The sequence below is a fragment of the Pan troglodytes genome, chromosome 14 (genome assembly GCF_028858775.2).
Source record: "Pan troglodytes isolate AG18354 chromosome 14, NHGRI_mPanTro3-v2.0_pri, whole genome shotgun sequence".
Taxonomy (NCBI): Eukaryota; Metazoa; Chordata; class Mammalia; order Primates; family Hominidae; genus Pan; species Pan troglodytes.
The window spans coordinates 79367184-79384753 of NC_072412.2; the positions used below are offsets into that span (position 1 = coordinate 79367184).

At 38.0% G+C, this 17570-nt stretch overlaps 1 protein-coding gene across 9 annotated transcripts in view; it reads right to left on the reverse strand.

The window, feature by feature from the left end:
* Window positions 1-526: 526 nt before the first annotated feature.
* KLF12 (KLF transcription factor 12) overlaps window positions 527-17570 on the reverse strand; it is a 620046-nt gene continuing 603002 nt past the window's right edge. For 7 of the 9 annotated variants that reach the window (XM_054665368.2, XM_054665370.2, XM_016925371.4 and 4 more), the window contains one exon: window positions 527-10193. In XM_054665368.2, the coding sequence (XP_054521343.1) occupies window positions 10012-10193 (182 nt within the window). In that variant the 3' untranslated portion in view covers window positions 527-10011. The remainder of the gene's footprint in view (window positions 10194-17570) is intronic. The other 2 variants (XM_063792199.1, XM_054665374.2) reach the window with 1 other exon arrangement.

Consider the following 17570-nt stretch of genomic DNA (forward strand, 5'->3'; position numbering starts at 1 on the left):
GAAGTACTTAAATATTATTTTAAAATTACTATCTATCATCTATCACCATTCTATATAATTATTAGTACTATTTAATAACATTCCCTTTGTAGAATGGAGTTTTCTAGTTCTCTGATTAAAAGACACTAGAAAGATACTTAAAACAGATTTTCAAGTGATTATTTGAGCAATTACTTAAAGATAATCTACTCATTAATGGTCTTATTTTCAAAAGCCTTTATAACTCAGTTTTCTTAAAAATCTATAGAAATCAGCTAACTGTAGCAGGTGTTAGATGAATCATTCCATACTTAAAGGATACGTAAAGTGGGAAGAAATTATAATCCCCAAGGATTCAATTCTGGACTCTGAAAGATGCATTTTTCATATTACTTGACATCTCCGGACTACTTTTTAATTTTATATTCATTAAAATATTAAGCTAGCAATCCCTCCTTAGGTGCTGGCTGTTATGAAATAAAAACGTTGCTTTTTTAGAATAGACTCTATTTTGTTCCGTGTTTTAAATTACTATACACAAATGGTAAAACTTTTCATAACAAAGGTTTAATTAGAATGGTTAATAACTATGATTTCCAAAGTGTCTGAGTCAGTTAGGGAGTTTTGTTCCATACAAAATGCTTTATTTAACCTTCATGCCTTCATTCAGATAATTATACAAATGCATACAGTTAAAGGTTTAAACTCTATTTCAGTTCACAGCTCAATTCATAGGAAAGTTGAATACAGAAAAGCAATGCACCAACAGAATATGTCTGAGACACCATTAAAAACAATAACACTTGTTCATTTAAATCTCTGAGAATAGACTGGAATAATCATCCTCTGAGAGAATCTCATTAGGAGGGTCTCCCTTTACATTATCATAGGGCAAAAAAATCACCATTTTACAGTAAAAGGAAAAAAGCTCTGAGTATATTTACAATACATACACTATACATAAATACAAGAACAACACTTACATAATATTAATAAACTTATAACAGGGTTGCCTAAACACTACAGAGCATATAAATGCAGAGGAAACTATTGGGAAATTAGGTCTTTAGATAAACTGGAGAAATAAATTCATTTGCAATTAAAATCCTGAACAGAAAACCAAATGAAGATTTAAGAACTCAACACATTTGCTTGCCAGCATCATTGGGGGGCTTTATCCTTTAATGTGTAGGACTTCCTCTGGGCACTCTTAACTCCCTGGGGTCAGAGACCCAAGAGTGTTTTGTAAAATTACATCCATAAAGCAAATCAGATGCAGCCCATCTATTCAATTTGCTGTTCAGAGGCTTCAAGCCTAGAATAACTGTTTTGTAAACTAAAGGATGTTTCTGTATTTTTACACGGACAGATCTTGTGATCCAATCACCACGTATAATGAGCTAAACGTCAAGGAAAAGAAAAAAGATGCCTGCTTGATTTGGCCAAAGATGATATTTTTCTTTATTCCCATGTATTTTTTTTTCAAATATGACTGAGAGATTTATTCAAAAGAACATGACGTTAGAATTGACCCCCACACACCAAGAACAACGTCTAGACTACTACTAATTATAACTAAGTCATTTTAAGTGGCAGGTGGGTATCTTAAAGGTGGTCTGTTCTCATCGTTTCACAACACAAAGTTCTGAGTACATTCTTCTATGGACAAACATGAATTTGCTGGTTTCTCTTTTTTTAAATGAGCATGTTATGATACACATAATTGCATTATGATGCAGGATGACATAATACATAAGACGATGTTTTCAAGCTGGTTTTATAAGTACTTATCTCACATCCACAGAGAGTTGGTTTGCCATGTGATGCAATGTGTCCCACATAGACATGAACAAAACAATACAGTCACTACCCCACAGGGGGACAGTGATTTTTCAAAATGAAGCTTTAAACACAACAAATCGTGGACAGACACGTTGATAGGAAAGAGCCTTGAATATAGGCACCAGTGCCCCAGTTCAACAATATCCATCCAATGTAATAAAGTTTGAGGAACAAAATATACACTATATTCTGGATGTAATTACAAAATTCTGCCATGGGAAAACTAGAACACAAGTAGGGCAAAAGCATTTTCTATGATTTTTTTTTTGCCATATCTTTGGAGCATGAAATTAGCAGAAAGGGAAGATGTTGGTATGTCCCTAAAATATCTTACTTTTTGATTGCTTGGACACTTTTATCACTAGATTTGGATCCAAATTCCACCCTCCTATTAACCCTTACTTCTCAACAAAAATGAATCTCTGTGAAAGTCTTGATGAACCTGCTTTGGAAGAAGATGCAATAATTCACACAAGGAGTCCATTCATTGGTTCTCGCCTTGCACAAAGGGTGGACTCTGTCTCAAACACTTCAAATTTCTAGAGATGAAATCCAGAAAGAAAAAGTACTGAGGCGACTGTTTCCACTATTCATCTCTTTTCAACTCACTTCAAGTTGTGGTTTTTGTTGTGGAGAAATTATTGCTTGTGAAACCCAATTAACTGAGAAGGGCCCCAGTCTGCAGCAGGTTGTGCACATGGAACACTTGCTTTGAGCATGGAAGAGAATTTGTTTATACAGCTTTTATCTCTTTCCCCAGCCAAGTAACAGGGAGAAAGATCATAATTCAGGAGATTCATTTTCAGAAACAGAAACACTATGAGAAATGACATTCTCTTAATGTTTTCTAAGTCCATTAGTACTTCCATGAATCAATACTGTCAGAGACCTTGTTCTACACAGAAAAGTGGGAGGAATTTCATTTCTCTGATGTTGGAGAGCTTCTTACATAAAATTCAATTAAACTAACAACAATACTATAAACAAATTATTTATAAGACTATTTAAAACATTCCAACACAGAGCTGTTAAGTGAGAACTCTGAAAAAGAATTATCCATTATCTCTCCTTTATCATCATCTGAACGTTTGATTGCCACCCCATTACCAACTGCAAGAGTGGGCTCTGATATTAATCACTAGTTCCATGGGGGTGAAAATTTCAAATGCATCTGAAGCAGATTCTAGAATGTCTATATTGGTGGAAAGGCATACAAAGAGTTGAGGAACTGAGAAAGTCTACTCAGGCTAAAATGCTACTAAGTATTTGGATGATTTTGGAGCTCCAGGCCAGACATTTATGAGAAAAGTGACAAGTTCGGGGAGACAACTGGTTGCTATTGTTTGTTTATAATGATCCTTCATGCATGATTTTCCAGGAAAGGCCTGATTTCAAATATTCAGTACCATTGTTAAGTCATGTGTTACATCATGTCCCGATATTTCACTTGAAAAATATGATGACTACTCATGCATGTTGTCCATAATAAAATTACTGAGAGTCAGGAATCTGGGAAGGTGGTTTCGGGACACCCACGTGCAGTGTGGTGGAGTGGGAAAGATACAGGCAGACCTCCAGGTCAGAGATAGGCGGTTTCGCTTTCCTACTCTGCCGTTTACTATTTCTACATCCATGAACAACTCAGCCACACTTCCCATGCCTCCGTTTCCCATCCATAAAGTGTAGAAATGTTGTACAGGTTGCAGGTAATGTATCTAAAAATTGCCTAGTCTATTGCTTGGCACACAGTGTTTAATAAAGAATAGCTATTATCTTCATGGTTTGCTGAATGTGTAACCTTTCAAGGTACTTTAGTTTTTTCAGACAACACATGGAAAGAAGCCCAGTCAGAAGACTTGACTTCAGTGAGATTAAGGAACCCAGCAGCTTTCCTTTGACACTTAATTGGTTATTTTACCCCCTTATCCTGGTACATTTCCTTCTCCCTTTTCTTCTTTCTAACATTGGGAGGAGAAAACAGTGGATGTTTTTTTGAGGCCTGTGGTCTGAGTCCATCATGGAAGTCTAAAGCCTGAATGTTTAATCACAGTCCTACTTTTAAAATTGCCCTTACCCGATGTGTGACTCTCCATGAGTATAATTTTACTGATAGCCTCAGTAGCTTGTTTGGGTGAATTTGTGCTCTGAGATGGCAGGGTTGGAGAATTTCCAGGGTTCGTGTCTATTCATATAGTCTCATTGTATATTTCTATCCATGACTCCACTTTTAGCAGTACAGTAATTACAGGAAAAAACCTGTGAGCTTCTGAATGTGTATCTGGTAATTTTTAGGACTAACTGCAAAAATGGTTAAAGGCTAGGCTTACTAAGTGTCAGTGGTACTTCAACAGACTTTTTGGGGAGAAATGATTCTGTCAATATTCATTCCAAAATGATCTTAAGATGATAATAGGAAATATTAGGGGAAAGGGGAATGAAGAAATGTAAAGATGAATTTGTGCGTTTGATATGAGTGGATAAAATGAACAAGCAAACAAATATCCTTCAGTCTTTTGCGCGAAATAAATTGGTGTTTTTAACTGAGCAAAACTTTTTGAATCATACATACTGTTTCATAAGTTTGGGGCAAATGACAGTCAACTTTTTATCCGGAAATTATAATTACCATATGCAATAGTGTTCACTGAAGATAAACTTAATGTTCAGATTTGTGTTCTTAACGTTCTGCAAGTTAGAAAGATCAAATTAAGAAATGTTAATGTAAACAAGATTAGGTATATTTGAAAGCTATAAAAGCGTTTTTTGTGGGCATGTGAACAGATTTGATTTACTATGTGCATGTATTTACTCTCTTTGTGTGTATGTGTGTGTGTGTTCACATGTGCAGGAAAAAACCCAGTCTTATTAAGAATTATTGCTGTGTAAAAGTATAGGAATATCTCATTGGTCATAAGGTTTACTGACAGGCACTTTCAGCATTTAATTTATTTCTGAAAATGGGCATTAGCTTATTCCTATTGCGAGTATAGATTCCTTTAACACGTGGCCATATCCACAGCACTTAATCTTGTCAACATGTAGTTATACCTAAAAGCAGTCTCCCTGGAATAAAACAAGAATAAACACCTGTATGGTTGTTCACACTCTGTTGAGGAGGGAGATAACTGAGAAAAGAGAACAATTGTAAGATGCTCCTCTTTAGTACAAGCAAAATCCTGTGCAGCTGTTTTGCCCTTTTCAGGAAAAGACATTACTAGTTTGGAATCAGTTGTCTGCAACTTAAAATGACTTCATTATATTTTAAACCATCCTGGCTAAACCATGACAAGTGGCCACTCTATTTTGAACAGAACACGAAGAACATGCTCTGACAAAGTTGGACAGAGTTCCCATGGCAATTTCACTCATTGTGTGTAAGATATACAAGGCATATCTGAACAAGTTTTTTCTTTTTATTGTGATGAAAACTAGAAGCTCTCTTTCCCAACATACTTCATCAAACTATTTACAACCTCTGTAAAATTTGTGAGTTTGAAAATACTTTTTCCACTATCACATATGTTACGAATACAGTAAAATATCTTCACTCTATTTTTTAAAGATGCAGTATCCTTCTATTTCATTTTCTTATGAAAATCTGGATTTCTATTGCAATTGCTCAGTAATTAGCATATTTAAAGTATCAATGGACATGGGTTACTAAACAGACATTACTCTATAATGAAACTGTGAAAATATAGCAATTTTTATGTACATTTCTTAACTATAAAATGCAGGCAGAGTCATATATAGTATTATAAGCCGGTTTCCTAATAAGGTAAGTAACTCACATTTCTAGACAGCATGGATTATTACAAATTCTTTTTAAAAAAGTTCTTTGCTGATATTTGTTAGCCCACTGGCTGCTGCATATACAGTTGTGTACACACATGTGCATGTGTTGGGGCTGTCTGTACAGGTTAAGTGGAAGGCAGTGTGGGGATGAGTAGAAATGTCATATGGAAGACATGACTTACCAAACCCCTTTCTAAACTAAAGCCAAATCTAATTGAAGAGACTTTTTTAATGGGATGCACTACCTCAGAAAAACTAAAGGAAGAGATTTGGTCAATGATGTTTTATACTAGAATACATTTACCTGCTAAGTTTACAGGCAACACTGAAGAGCAAAATCTGAGACTGGATTATGAACTATGAATATTAAGGCTTTCTGGGCCTATTATGATTCATAAGAGTTACCTCACATTCAGTCCCTTATACGCAGACTGTAACATGGATGCTGGTATTCTTAACACTGCTTAATTTCTGTCAATCCTCACTATAAATGTTAAGACATCTTTAGAACAACATCATGGCTACATTTCTAAGCAGTCATAACAACATAACAAAGGCGTATTAATACATTTTGAAGGCCTCACCTCACCAGATTTATTCAGTTGCAGCTTTGGTAAGTATAATAAATCAAGTACAGAATAAGGAATACTGCATCTTTATCCATATAAATGTTATCATTCTAATGAACTGATTCCAAAGTGCAGAATTATGTTTAAAACACAAATGACAATTTAAAGTTAAAAAGAATTGTATAAAAATGAACACAATCTTTGCATAAGCTATTCCAAATTTGAACCATAATGAAAACGGCCTTTCTAATCACCTGGAACTGGCATTTGTAAACACTGTAGCATTTTGTAAGTTTTTCCCCTGACAATCATCTTTCTTTTTCCCACTTAAGCTTTCAAGGGAATGAAAAGTGCTCATTTTTTAAAAAAATGTGGTTTATGTTGCTGTTACTCAACTGCTTTTGAAAACAAATGTCCTATAGTGTTTTATAGAAACGACGCCAGGCAGAAGTATAATCTTTACGGTAAAGTCATTAGAAATCTCAGTCTAACTGCCTTAATAGAACTTAAGACAAGTTATCAAGCAGGCTTCTCAGAGTCCACACACAATTGACAGAATGAGGGCAGAGGTGGATGCAGAAGCGTGAATCTTTTTTCAAACAACTTAAGATCAGACCATGAAAAGGGATTCTTAAAACCTCAAAGGCTGAAAGTCATAACTTTTCAAATAATGTAACTCCCTTGAAATCAATCTCTATACTGCAAACAGAAAATCAGGTCTACTGCAGCTGCTTAAGTAGTTAATGGCTCTATGTGTATAAGTTCCCAACCATGCACATATCCCCAGCTGCAAACTGAACAGCTTCAAATTTAAAATCAAAGAATGCTTCTAGTTACGGAACAACTGTTATGTCCTTTAGGATTCTACTGCTTTTCTGTTGCTCATGATGCACTGTGCTTTTTGAAAGAGGCTAGAAATGGACATGAGATGAAATGGAGGCTCTTCCATGACTGAAGACATTCCATTTCTTTCTGTCCCAAACCACTTTTTCCTTTCCATGGGGAAATACTTTTAGAAAACTCACCAAGGAGAATTTGCCACGTCTCAAGACAAGCCCCAAAGAAGTTTCAGTTCCTGAGGCTAGACCAGGGACTCAATTCACTTAATTGTGCTTAGATCCCTTCTTAGAAGTACTGATACGTCAAAAGGGGAAAATGATGGAATGCTGACAGGTTTTATCAGTTAACTTACCATCTCAGTCTGGTTTCCACTTTCAGAGGATGAGGGAAAATGTTCCCTTCCCCAAATCCATCCTATGTTATTAGAAAAGTGCAACTCATTTAGTTCTGTGCTAAATTTAAACCAAGCTGTCACTCAGGAAGCTTCCCCTGCCTGTCAGTTTTATGAATTCTAAAAACCAAGTCTACCTGTAATACTCTCAAGACATCTTTCAGCAGAGAAAAGAACTGGCTCTTTTTATGAGAGCAAGCAGGACTAAATACAAATCTACACTTCACTTGAGGGATGCACCCACTACTTGCCAACTAGGTACTGGTACTAGTGCCAGGGGGTTCATGGCTGTGTTTGTCCCTCTCTGTGTTCTCTGTCACTGACTAGTAACCAACACTGGCATGCATCAACAGACCTTTTTCTATTCTGAATGGTCACAGGCAATGTGAAGTAGGAGTTGCATATAGTACAAAAAAACTTTCCAGGTGGTAAAAAAAACCCACTGGTTGATGAGTAGTAGACTGTGTAGCTAAAGATGCTATTTATCACTAGAACTGCAGCCCTTGTTGGAGGGAAATTGCTTGATGAATTTTTGAGACCTGGCAGACAATATAGAGCACATATTTGTGAAGCCATAATTTGTCCTGAAAATCATTACACTGTTGCTTAATGTTTCAAAAAACTCCTTTTGAATACCATCCAACACAAATTGTCCTTGTTTCAACGTTCATAGTTCTCGCTTCATCAGAACAAGATTATCTGAATTAGAAGATGATCCTAAAAAGGGTAATTCTGTAACCGGAAATTATTTCAGAATGTCCAGACATTTAAAAATGAGCTAGTAATATTGTGAGGTTAATATGTGCAATTCCCAAAATCAAGTGTTTGTAATTAAAATATATTGCAAAGGTCTTTGTTGGAGACCTTTTATATCTAAGCTATAAAAAATTCTAGCAACAACAACAATAACAACAACAAAAAATCTCACCAAGCCCCTCAGCCACAGAAAGCTGGAAAAAAACCCAGCTTGTAGTGGGGACAAAAATATGGTAATTTTTCTGAAAGAATGCTCGTTGGTGATGTATTGCTTGTTTACTGTATATTTTCCTAGTTGCAAAAAGGTTCATAATTTTAGGGGGCTGATGGAACTAACACCTTCCTCTCATCCTCTGCACAGGATGAGTGGGTTCAATATCCCTGCAGATGCCAATGCAGGACACCTGGGTCCTGATACAGTTTAGAAAATGAAATCGGTATAGAAGAACCTATTGGAGAGTCACTTATCCTTGGCTCTCCAAGAGAGGAAACTAGCACCATGTCGGGCTTTCTATGGGAAGCATTCTCTTTCCACTGATTCAGTTCCAAGGAGAACTGACCCATTAACCGAAGAGTTAATTCCCGGCTATGCCTCCCTTGCCTTTCTAGTCACCAAATAACTGTTTTCAAACAAGAAAAGGGGAGCATAATCTTTAATTGTGGTACTCAACCAAGCAGGACAACAAACAGCAGAAAGATTACCTCAGTGCTGTAAATGGAACCAAGACATCTAAAATGCTGGGGTGTTTTTTACAATCCCTTTAGTAAGTATGAAAATTGGTAACGTGAGTCCTCAGTGAAGTTATTGTAGGAAAGTCCTTTTATTCATTATTGCTTTTCTCCTCAAGAGGCGCATTATTTCCATCTCTGCTTTGTCTGATTTTTCATGTTCACTGACTTTGCCTGGGCAGCCCCACCTCTTACCTTGGTGCCAGTGTGTCTAAGAAAGTTTTTTTCCCCTGGTTCCTTGTAATCAAATACTAGGGGCAGGAAGAGATGATGCCTAGGTGACAGAACACTGCAATTTGAAGTGGGGCAGTAGTTTTTTAGACAGGCTCTTCCTATTCAACTACAGAACACCTCTGTGCCAGTCCATGCCAGGGCAGAGACCAGGACGAGACTTCAACTGCCCCTCTGCTCGAACAGATGAACAAAACAGAATCGAAACAAAACAAAAACAATCAACGACAAACAAATGAAAGATTCAATGTTGGTTTTCTTCAGGGCATGGCAGAATGACAAGTTGCGAGTGATATCTAGTGGCTGCCATCGCGATTGCAAAGGGCTGCCTGAGTGCCCTTTCTTTGCAGGTAATGGGACCTCTCCATCTGCTTCTTCGTTTCTACTTTCATGCTGCTTGCTGGTAACAGATTGGATGTGTGTTCTAGCTTACTCAGATTGTAACTAAAATTTCTGTAAAAAGGGGTTAAGGGATGGGGATGATGGGAGATTCATCCAAATTTAAAAGGTCTTGCTCTAGCCATCAATTTGTGGTAGGTGACCTTTAAGGTATCAATAACAAAATGTCTGACAGCTCAGAAAATGTACAAGCTACAAACATCTTTAAATGGCAGAGGACACAGCACGGAAAACAATGCCTGTCTCTTCAGCATTTATGTCACTGAGCTCCCAGGCCCGCGTAAAGACGGTTCTCGTCTAGTCATGATGGGGGTTACCTTCAGACCAAAAGAAGTGTGCCTTCTTTTTCCTGCTCTGGTTTCAGACATCGTGGGATGGTGATGCCCTTTTGTGTTAACACTGTGAAGGGGATTCAGCCCTGCTGAATTGGGTGCCGCTAAGAGATCCAGCTCTTACGCTCAGCTGGACAGGTAGCATTCCTCACACCAACATATGCCTCCGGCGGTGCAGGGCCAAATGATCTGACCGGGAAAAGCTGCGATCACAGTCCGCGCACTTGAATGGCTTCACTCCCGTATGTTTGCGGTAATGCCTCGTCAGTTCATCTGAACGAGCGAACTTCCAGGTGCAGCCTTCCCAGGTACACTTGTAAGGTTTCTCTCCTGGAAGAAACAAAGGAACACAAGCTTTGGTGCTCCATCCATCACTTTGCCATAACCAGGCCAGTACTCTATTTTGGGAAACTGGTGTTCTCAATGAATTTTCCCGTTGGTAAATCTTTGTCGGGAAACCTTACCATCCCACCAGCGGTCTGGGTCAGACAGGTGACGGTTTCAATCTCGTCTTGCCTGCTGTGACATCTGGCAAGCTAGTTAACACTGGTGTCCTCCATTATGACTTTGCCATCAACATATAAAGGCATGGATTGACTGCCACTGGATATATCACCACTAGTAGACTAAAAAGAAATTATTAAAGCTTTACCCAGTTTGATCTGATTTTAAGGCTGAAAGTCACAAAGAATTCTTACGGTCAAGCAGTTATGCTTTGTTTCAACACCTCCCCACCCTTCCCCCTACCAACTGTGCATCACTTAGATGGCTTAAGGCTATTTTAAAACATAATGTCCAAGAATATACACAAAATTTTACTGAACGATAATGTACTCTACTACCTCCAGATATCAGGTATTAAGTACATATTGTTCATAGATACCTACTTTTTGCTTGTTCTTTGGGGGAAAATCCTAGATGCCTTAATAGTGTAAAGTTTAAGTACATTTTTCAGGACTTAAGAATCAGGGTAAGCCCTGAGAAATCATCACGTTGGTCCTAGAGCTAAAATTCACAGAGAAAAGCTGTCTGAAGAAGTATGTAATTTGACCGGGTCTCTCAGTCAACTTGTAAGGACAGTAAAATATGCAAAGGCTGTGCTGGGAAAAGATACACTAGCCATTGTCCAAATGAGCTCCCAGGGGGAGTGGGACAATAGTTGACCCAGGTGTGCCGTTTTCCTGGATCTCATTCAGAATGGGAGGCTTGTCCCCATGCAACCCCACAAAAACTGATCTCTCTTCTGCCCCTTACACCCAACAATCTACAATGTGCTTCTTGGCCACATATGGCCTCTGGTGAAAAGAGCCTAAGATAGGGAAGGGACCTATCTGCTGTTCCTCATGCACGAAGCTACAAAGTGAGTATTGTTGACACCACTTCACAGATGAGAAAACTGAGGCTTCAGGTAGTAACATTACTCAAAGCCAGTAAAAAGATCTGCATGGCTCTCAATCCAGTGCTTTTCACTATTTTACAGTAGAATGGATAATTCTTACCCCATCTAAATTTTGTCACAACTTCAGACAGAGTTAGTGTCACTTTCTTAGGTATGCTCAAATTATTCACTTCCTATTTCTATGACATCACCTATCACAATATACCATAAAGATTTCGTTTAGACGCCCTTCTGTACCAGTTTCCGAATACTTGGAGATCTGGGACTATTCTGCCTCTACTATTTCAGTGTCACTGGAGCCTAGAATAGCTGCCAAGCAAGTACTTGACTGTATTAATATAACTGCAACACACACACACACACAAATACACACACATAGGAACATATATGGTAAACTACAGGACCCTATAAATGAGATGTGCAGGTAATGCCTACGTGGGAAAACTAGTCCAAACTGGACCCAACATTTTTCATTCAACTGTTAAATCAATGCTGTCTATGTGGATTCTTACAGGATCAAGCAGCCCTTTCAGAAGAGAGTGAATAGTTCAGGCCTGTTAAATCTAGAAATACTGATGCACTAATTGTGGCCCCAGGTTGCTCTAGGTTTTTCTGAAAGGGCTCCTTTTAAGAAAAAGCCTACTGCCTGGATTGACACCAAACCTCAACTTCTGATTCACTGTGGTTGTCCCATGGAGACAAAACTGTATTTGCATGTGTCTACTGACCAAAGTTTGACAGAAATGAAACAAAAATCAGCAAAACCCCTAACTTAGAAAGATTGGAGGTCTACTATATAGTATTATCTACATGCTTTTACGTGTTACATGTCATCTCTACATGTTTTTGAAATTTATACTATGAGCATGGGTTCTAGTAAGTTGAGCTTGATATAATTCAACTTTTCAAAAATGCATCCATCTTTGGTATATTGAGCTGAGCTAGTTGGATGTTGGTCACCGAGAGCCATTTCTTAGCTATTTCCTGTGTTGCTATGGAACCAGCTAGAGAGAGTGTAAGGCCTAAAAAGAAAACAATAAAATTTCATTTTCACTGGAGATGAGCATTGCTCAGTTGTGTAGTAGAAGGACGTGTCTTGGTGAGGGAGTAAACATGAGATTAGATAAACTGGCTGGGTGTGGTTGCTTACGGCAGTAATCCCAGCACTTTGGGAGGCCGAGGTGGGAGAATCACTTCAGGCCAGGAGTTCAAGATCAGCCTGGGCAACAAAGTGACATCCTGTCTCTCCAGAAAAATTTTTTTTTAATTAGCCAGGTGCAGTGGCATGCACCTGTAGTTCCAGCTACTGGGGAGGCTGAGGCAGAAGAATTGCTTGAGTCCAGGAGTTTAAGGCCGCAGTGAGCTATGATTGTGTTACTGCACTCCAGCCTGGGTGGCAGAGAGTATGACCCCGAAAGAAAGCAAGAAAAGAGAGAAAAGAGAGAGGAAAGGGGGAGGGGAAAGGGAAGGAGGAGGGGAGGGGGAAAGAAAAGAAAAGATAAGCTGCTGGATCCTGCCCCTTTACATTCCAGATAGTGAAGGAAGGGGTTCCATAACAGGAGTGCACCTGGGGAGGAGAGGTAGACAAGAACTTCCAGGCTCATCTTAACAAGGATGTGAGAGGCTGGTAGCAAGGTAGAGATGATTTATACCTCAGGTGCTGTCTAGCTTTTTTTGTACTTCCAATTGAGTCACTTAAAATTCTCTAATTTCTTCCTTAAAATGATACCAGTCATACTTTCATTTTTATGTTGGCTATTTAATAATGGTAGTTATGTCCTTTCCACTTGAAAATCTGGAGCAGGGGGTAGTAAACTGCAGTCCCCACTTTTACAATTTTAAAGGTTGAAAAAACAAGAGGAATATTTTATGCATAAACATTATATACAATTTAAATTTTAGTGTCCATAAATAAGTTTTTACTGGAGCACAGCCACACTTATTTATTTACACATCATTCTGGCTGTTTTCCAGAGATGGAAGAGTTGAATAGTTGCAACATATAATGTATGGCCTTCAATGCCTAAGACCTTTACTATCTAGTCTTCTATGGAGGGGGTTTGCCAAACCCCTGATTTTTATAAGAGATGGCCATCTCTGCTTTTTGTAAGCTTCGTGAATATGTTAGCTTATTGAATTGGGATTATATATTACACATTGGGTGTTTGAAATGGGTGGGTGAGGGAATGTTTTAGTTACAGTTCAATCACTTAGTCTCAAATTAGGATCCTCGATTCAAATTCTAACAGTCCTCTCAGTAATAAACACACATGATATTTCAAATACTTCAAATTGATTTCTGGGCAACAGGAAATGAGTCACTCTCTTAAAAGACTCACCCACTGAGGACAGTGGCTCAGGCTTATAATCCCAGCTACTTGGGAAGCTGAGGCAGGAAGATCCCACTTGAGGCCAGGAGTTTGAGATCATCCTGGGCAATACAGTGAGCCCCCCCACCCCCCCACTGCAATCTCTAAAAAAAAATAAAAATAAAAAAACGTAGCCAGGTGCAGTGGCTCACATCTGCAGCCCCAGCGATTCGGGAAGCTGAGGTGAAAGGATTGCTTGAGACCAAGACTTCTGGTCTACAGATGTGCTATGATCATGCAGCTGCATTCCAGCCTGTGTGACCAGGCAAGACCCCACCTCCAAAATATAAAAATAAATAATTTTTAAAAATGAAAATTAAAAAAAATTGAAAAAGGCTCACCCAACTCAATCAGACCTAAAAATATCCTCAGAATCTTCTGCTCATTAAAAAAGTACAATAACCTCACCTATGAGGGTGAACTTCATGGTATGAAGTTCAGGAGTGCCTCTCCATACTTCACCTGGTAACCAAAAGTAAGGATTCTACATTATGATGGTGCCCCGCCTCACCTCCAGCTCCTTTAAATACCGTTGTATTAAAATAGCCACTGTGAACACTGATGAGTTACCTTCCTATTGAGTCTGGGAGGTGGGGTTACAACATGAGAAGGATCAGAAAGTAGAAGCTGAGATGTTTGGAACTGTTTCTAAAATGGCTATTTTAAAGGCAGAAGCAGCAGGAAAAACAGCACCTGGTAGAGCAAGGGTTTGTCTGAGCCCATAAATGTAGAGTGGGGAAACAGTGCAAGTGAAGTGTGATCACGTGTACTAAACAATCATGAAAAACAAGGGAAGAGGCCTCAGAAATACAAGAGGCAGATACTTCCCTACTCCATGAATAAAATCAATAAAAATGATATATAAATTATAAGCTAGGCCAGATGCAGTGGTTCATGGCAGTAATCCCAGCACTTAGGGAGGCTGAGGTGAGAGGATCAATCACTTGAGGCCAGGAGTTCAAGACCAGCTTGGGCAATATAGCAAAACCTTATCTCTATCAAATAAATAAATCAGCTGGTGTGGTGGCGCGCATCTGTAGTCCCAGCTACTTGGGAGGCTGAGGCATGAGAATCACTTGAACCCAGGAGGTGGAGGTTGCAGTGAGCTGGGATGGTGCTACTGCACTCCAGCCTGGGTGACAGCACAAGACTCTGTCTCAAAAAAAAATAATAAATAAATAAATAAATTAATTAATTAAAAAGAAAAAAATAAAAAAAATTTATAAGCTATTTGGGGCTAAGTAACTAATGAAGGCATATAATAAGGAATGAAAACCTTTCCTATGTGGGGGAGGGGGAAGAAAGTATATCAGAAAACAGTAATTTAATTATCTAAGTGATAAAATGAATTTTCCTTGAAATTTTCCTTATAAAAACATACACTTTTACGATCCCCCCAAAAATCCTATGCATAATATTCTTCGCTCCCATTGCCCCATTAATAAAACTAGAATTTAAGCATTCTCTCACCATGCTTAAAAAAAAAAGAAAACAATATCTTCAATTCTCTCCTCAAAATTAGAGGCTGAGCTATGGGGGTAGGGGAAGAGAAGATGGCTACTGTGTCCAGCCAGAGAGCTCAAGAGAGACCTGTTTTCATTATACACGCCCAGTGCCTAGTATTTCATTAAAAAAAACAAAACAAAACAGGAAAGAAAGTCTATAAGTGCTCTCTTTAGACTAGTGAAATTTTAGAAATGGATACCAAAAATTTGAGTAGCTACTGCATTGTGTTTTAACAGGACACTGTATCTTATGTTTGTGCTTTGAAGCAATTTAAAGCACACAATCTTATAAACACATTAAGATAGCAGAAACTAACTTCATGATGAGAGTAAAAAAACTAATTAGAAAGATAATTAAGTTTGTAAGATATCCAGTAGTATGTGTAAATGAGCCCTGAAAGGCTATCATAAAGAACAGAATTGTCCTTTTTGTCTTCTTTCCTTTAAAAACTTGCTAGAAAATAGAAAGCTAAATATAATTTTTAAGAAGTCAGCAGCAGGGACAGAATGGTGAATTTTCCATGAAAATGTTCGTATGTAAAGAGTTGGCTGGGACAATAAATGGAGTCAGACCCCTCCCAGGGCCTGGGCTGCTGCTGCACCTGGGCAACTCTGCATCAGGTTGAACAATGGTGATCAGAAACTTGATTTCTATTAATTTCTTTAGAAATAATGCATTTCCCTTAAATTCATTTGAATTAGAATTCTTCAAATTACTTGAATTCTGTAACACACATAAGAGGAATGTGCAAATGTGTTATTCAAAACTATTTTCTCTGGAAATAAGCTAAAAATAAAGACAGCCTACCTACCTTCTTTGCTTCTTTTGTCTAACTCACAAGTACACAGTTAACCCCTTTTGACAATAGTCTTTAAAAATGTGTTTTATATTTTTCTGAATAATCTAAAGTTTTGACTTTACTTTGATTTGATAATCTTTGATTTTGGTTTCTTATATTAAATCTATGAAAGAGCAAACTTACAGAAAAAGGTATTGTGCATTTCTTTGCCAACAAATCTTAATAAGTTTTTTTTTTTTTTTAAGTTGAGACATTACATTTTTGATGTAAAGAGAAAAATCAAAGGACACTAGTTGGGTAACGGGTGGCTAGCTGGGTGATACCATGCCAGTGCTTGGTGTATAGTTTATTAACTTCTAGGTCTTCAATTCTGAAGGGATGGTCTCTATGTCCCATGATAAATCCTTAGGCCACTTCCAGGTTTTGTATTTAAAAAAAAAAGAATATGACCATTTTCACCACAACCTGTGCTTCTCCAGTTCTGTGAAAAACCTGGACTAAACTAGGAAAACTTCTGAAAAAGAAACGTGTTAACCAACACTAATAAGAAGAGCATCTGTTTTTTAAAGTGAAATAGTCCTCTAAATGTTAAAAAAGACAACATACCACACACACACACACACACAAAGGGTGGGGGAGGTGTGGTTGTTATTGTTCATCCTGAAAACTCTGTAACTCCATTTCGGAGTTCATGTTAAATACAACTTTCTATGTATATGCAGCATATAAAAATGTAGGTATTATTTAAATAGACTAAGTGTTCTGGGAAAACAAAAACTCACATCAGGGTTTTGTTTTGTTTTTTCTTGAAATAACCAACTGATGGATTATGAAAACGGCTGTCTCTTTCAATTTTGGTTAAAGAAAAGGATTAAGAGTCACTAAGTGCATTTCCATGACATTTACCCAGCAGAAGGCAGAATAAAGTCTAAAGAAAACACCAGGTATTGAATGGATTCCCAAAACCCACCAAACAAAAATAACTTTTTCACGTACCTCCCATTTCGCCATCTGAAATGCTGAAAGGTACATGTGCACTGAGACAAAAGACAGGTGCCCTTTCATATTAAAATGACGTGTGAGCAACGCACATAAGAGGAATGTGCAGTTTGAAAAAGCCTGTGTTAAACAAAACACCCAGGTTCTCATCAGCTTCTCTATTATTTTCTCAAGCAACTGAAAAGGAACACTTTTTGCAACAGGAAGCACACGCATTTTCTTAGGTTCAGAAGTGCATTTCTGAAACGTGTCCCTGTTTAACTTTTATAAAGTTACGGGGCCCCAGACACTGACAAATGAGCTTCATTACATTCAAGGCTCAACGTATTTGCTGTGACAATCTGTTTCACTTGAGGAATGGTATTTGCATATGAGGAAAAAAACGAGAATCAAGATTCCTATCTTGTCTTCTGGTTTCTGTTACATTAGTTCATGAAAGTTCACAGAATCTAGATCTGGAAGGAAATTAGGTACCTTCAAGATGAGGAAACTGAAACCTAGAGGCCAGGAAAGAGCTGAGATTACAAGGCCCCTGACTTGTCTACAGACAGACCAGGCGGCTATACCTCTTCATAGGTTACGGCAGCATACAATACCACAGGTTTTGAAATCTGAAAGAGCACACAGCCATATAC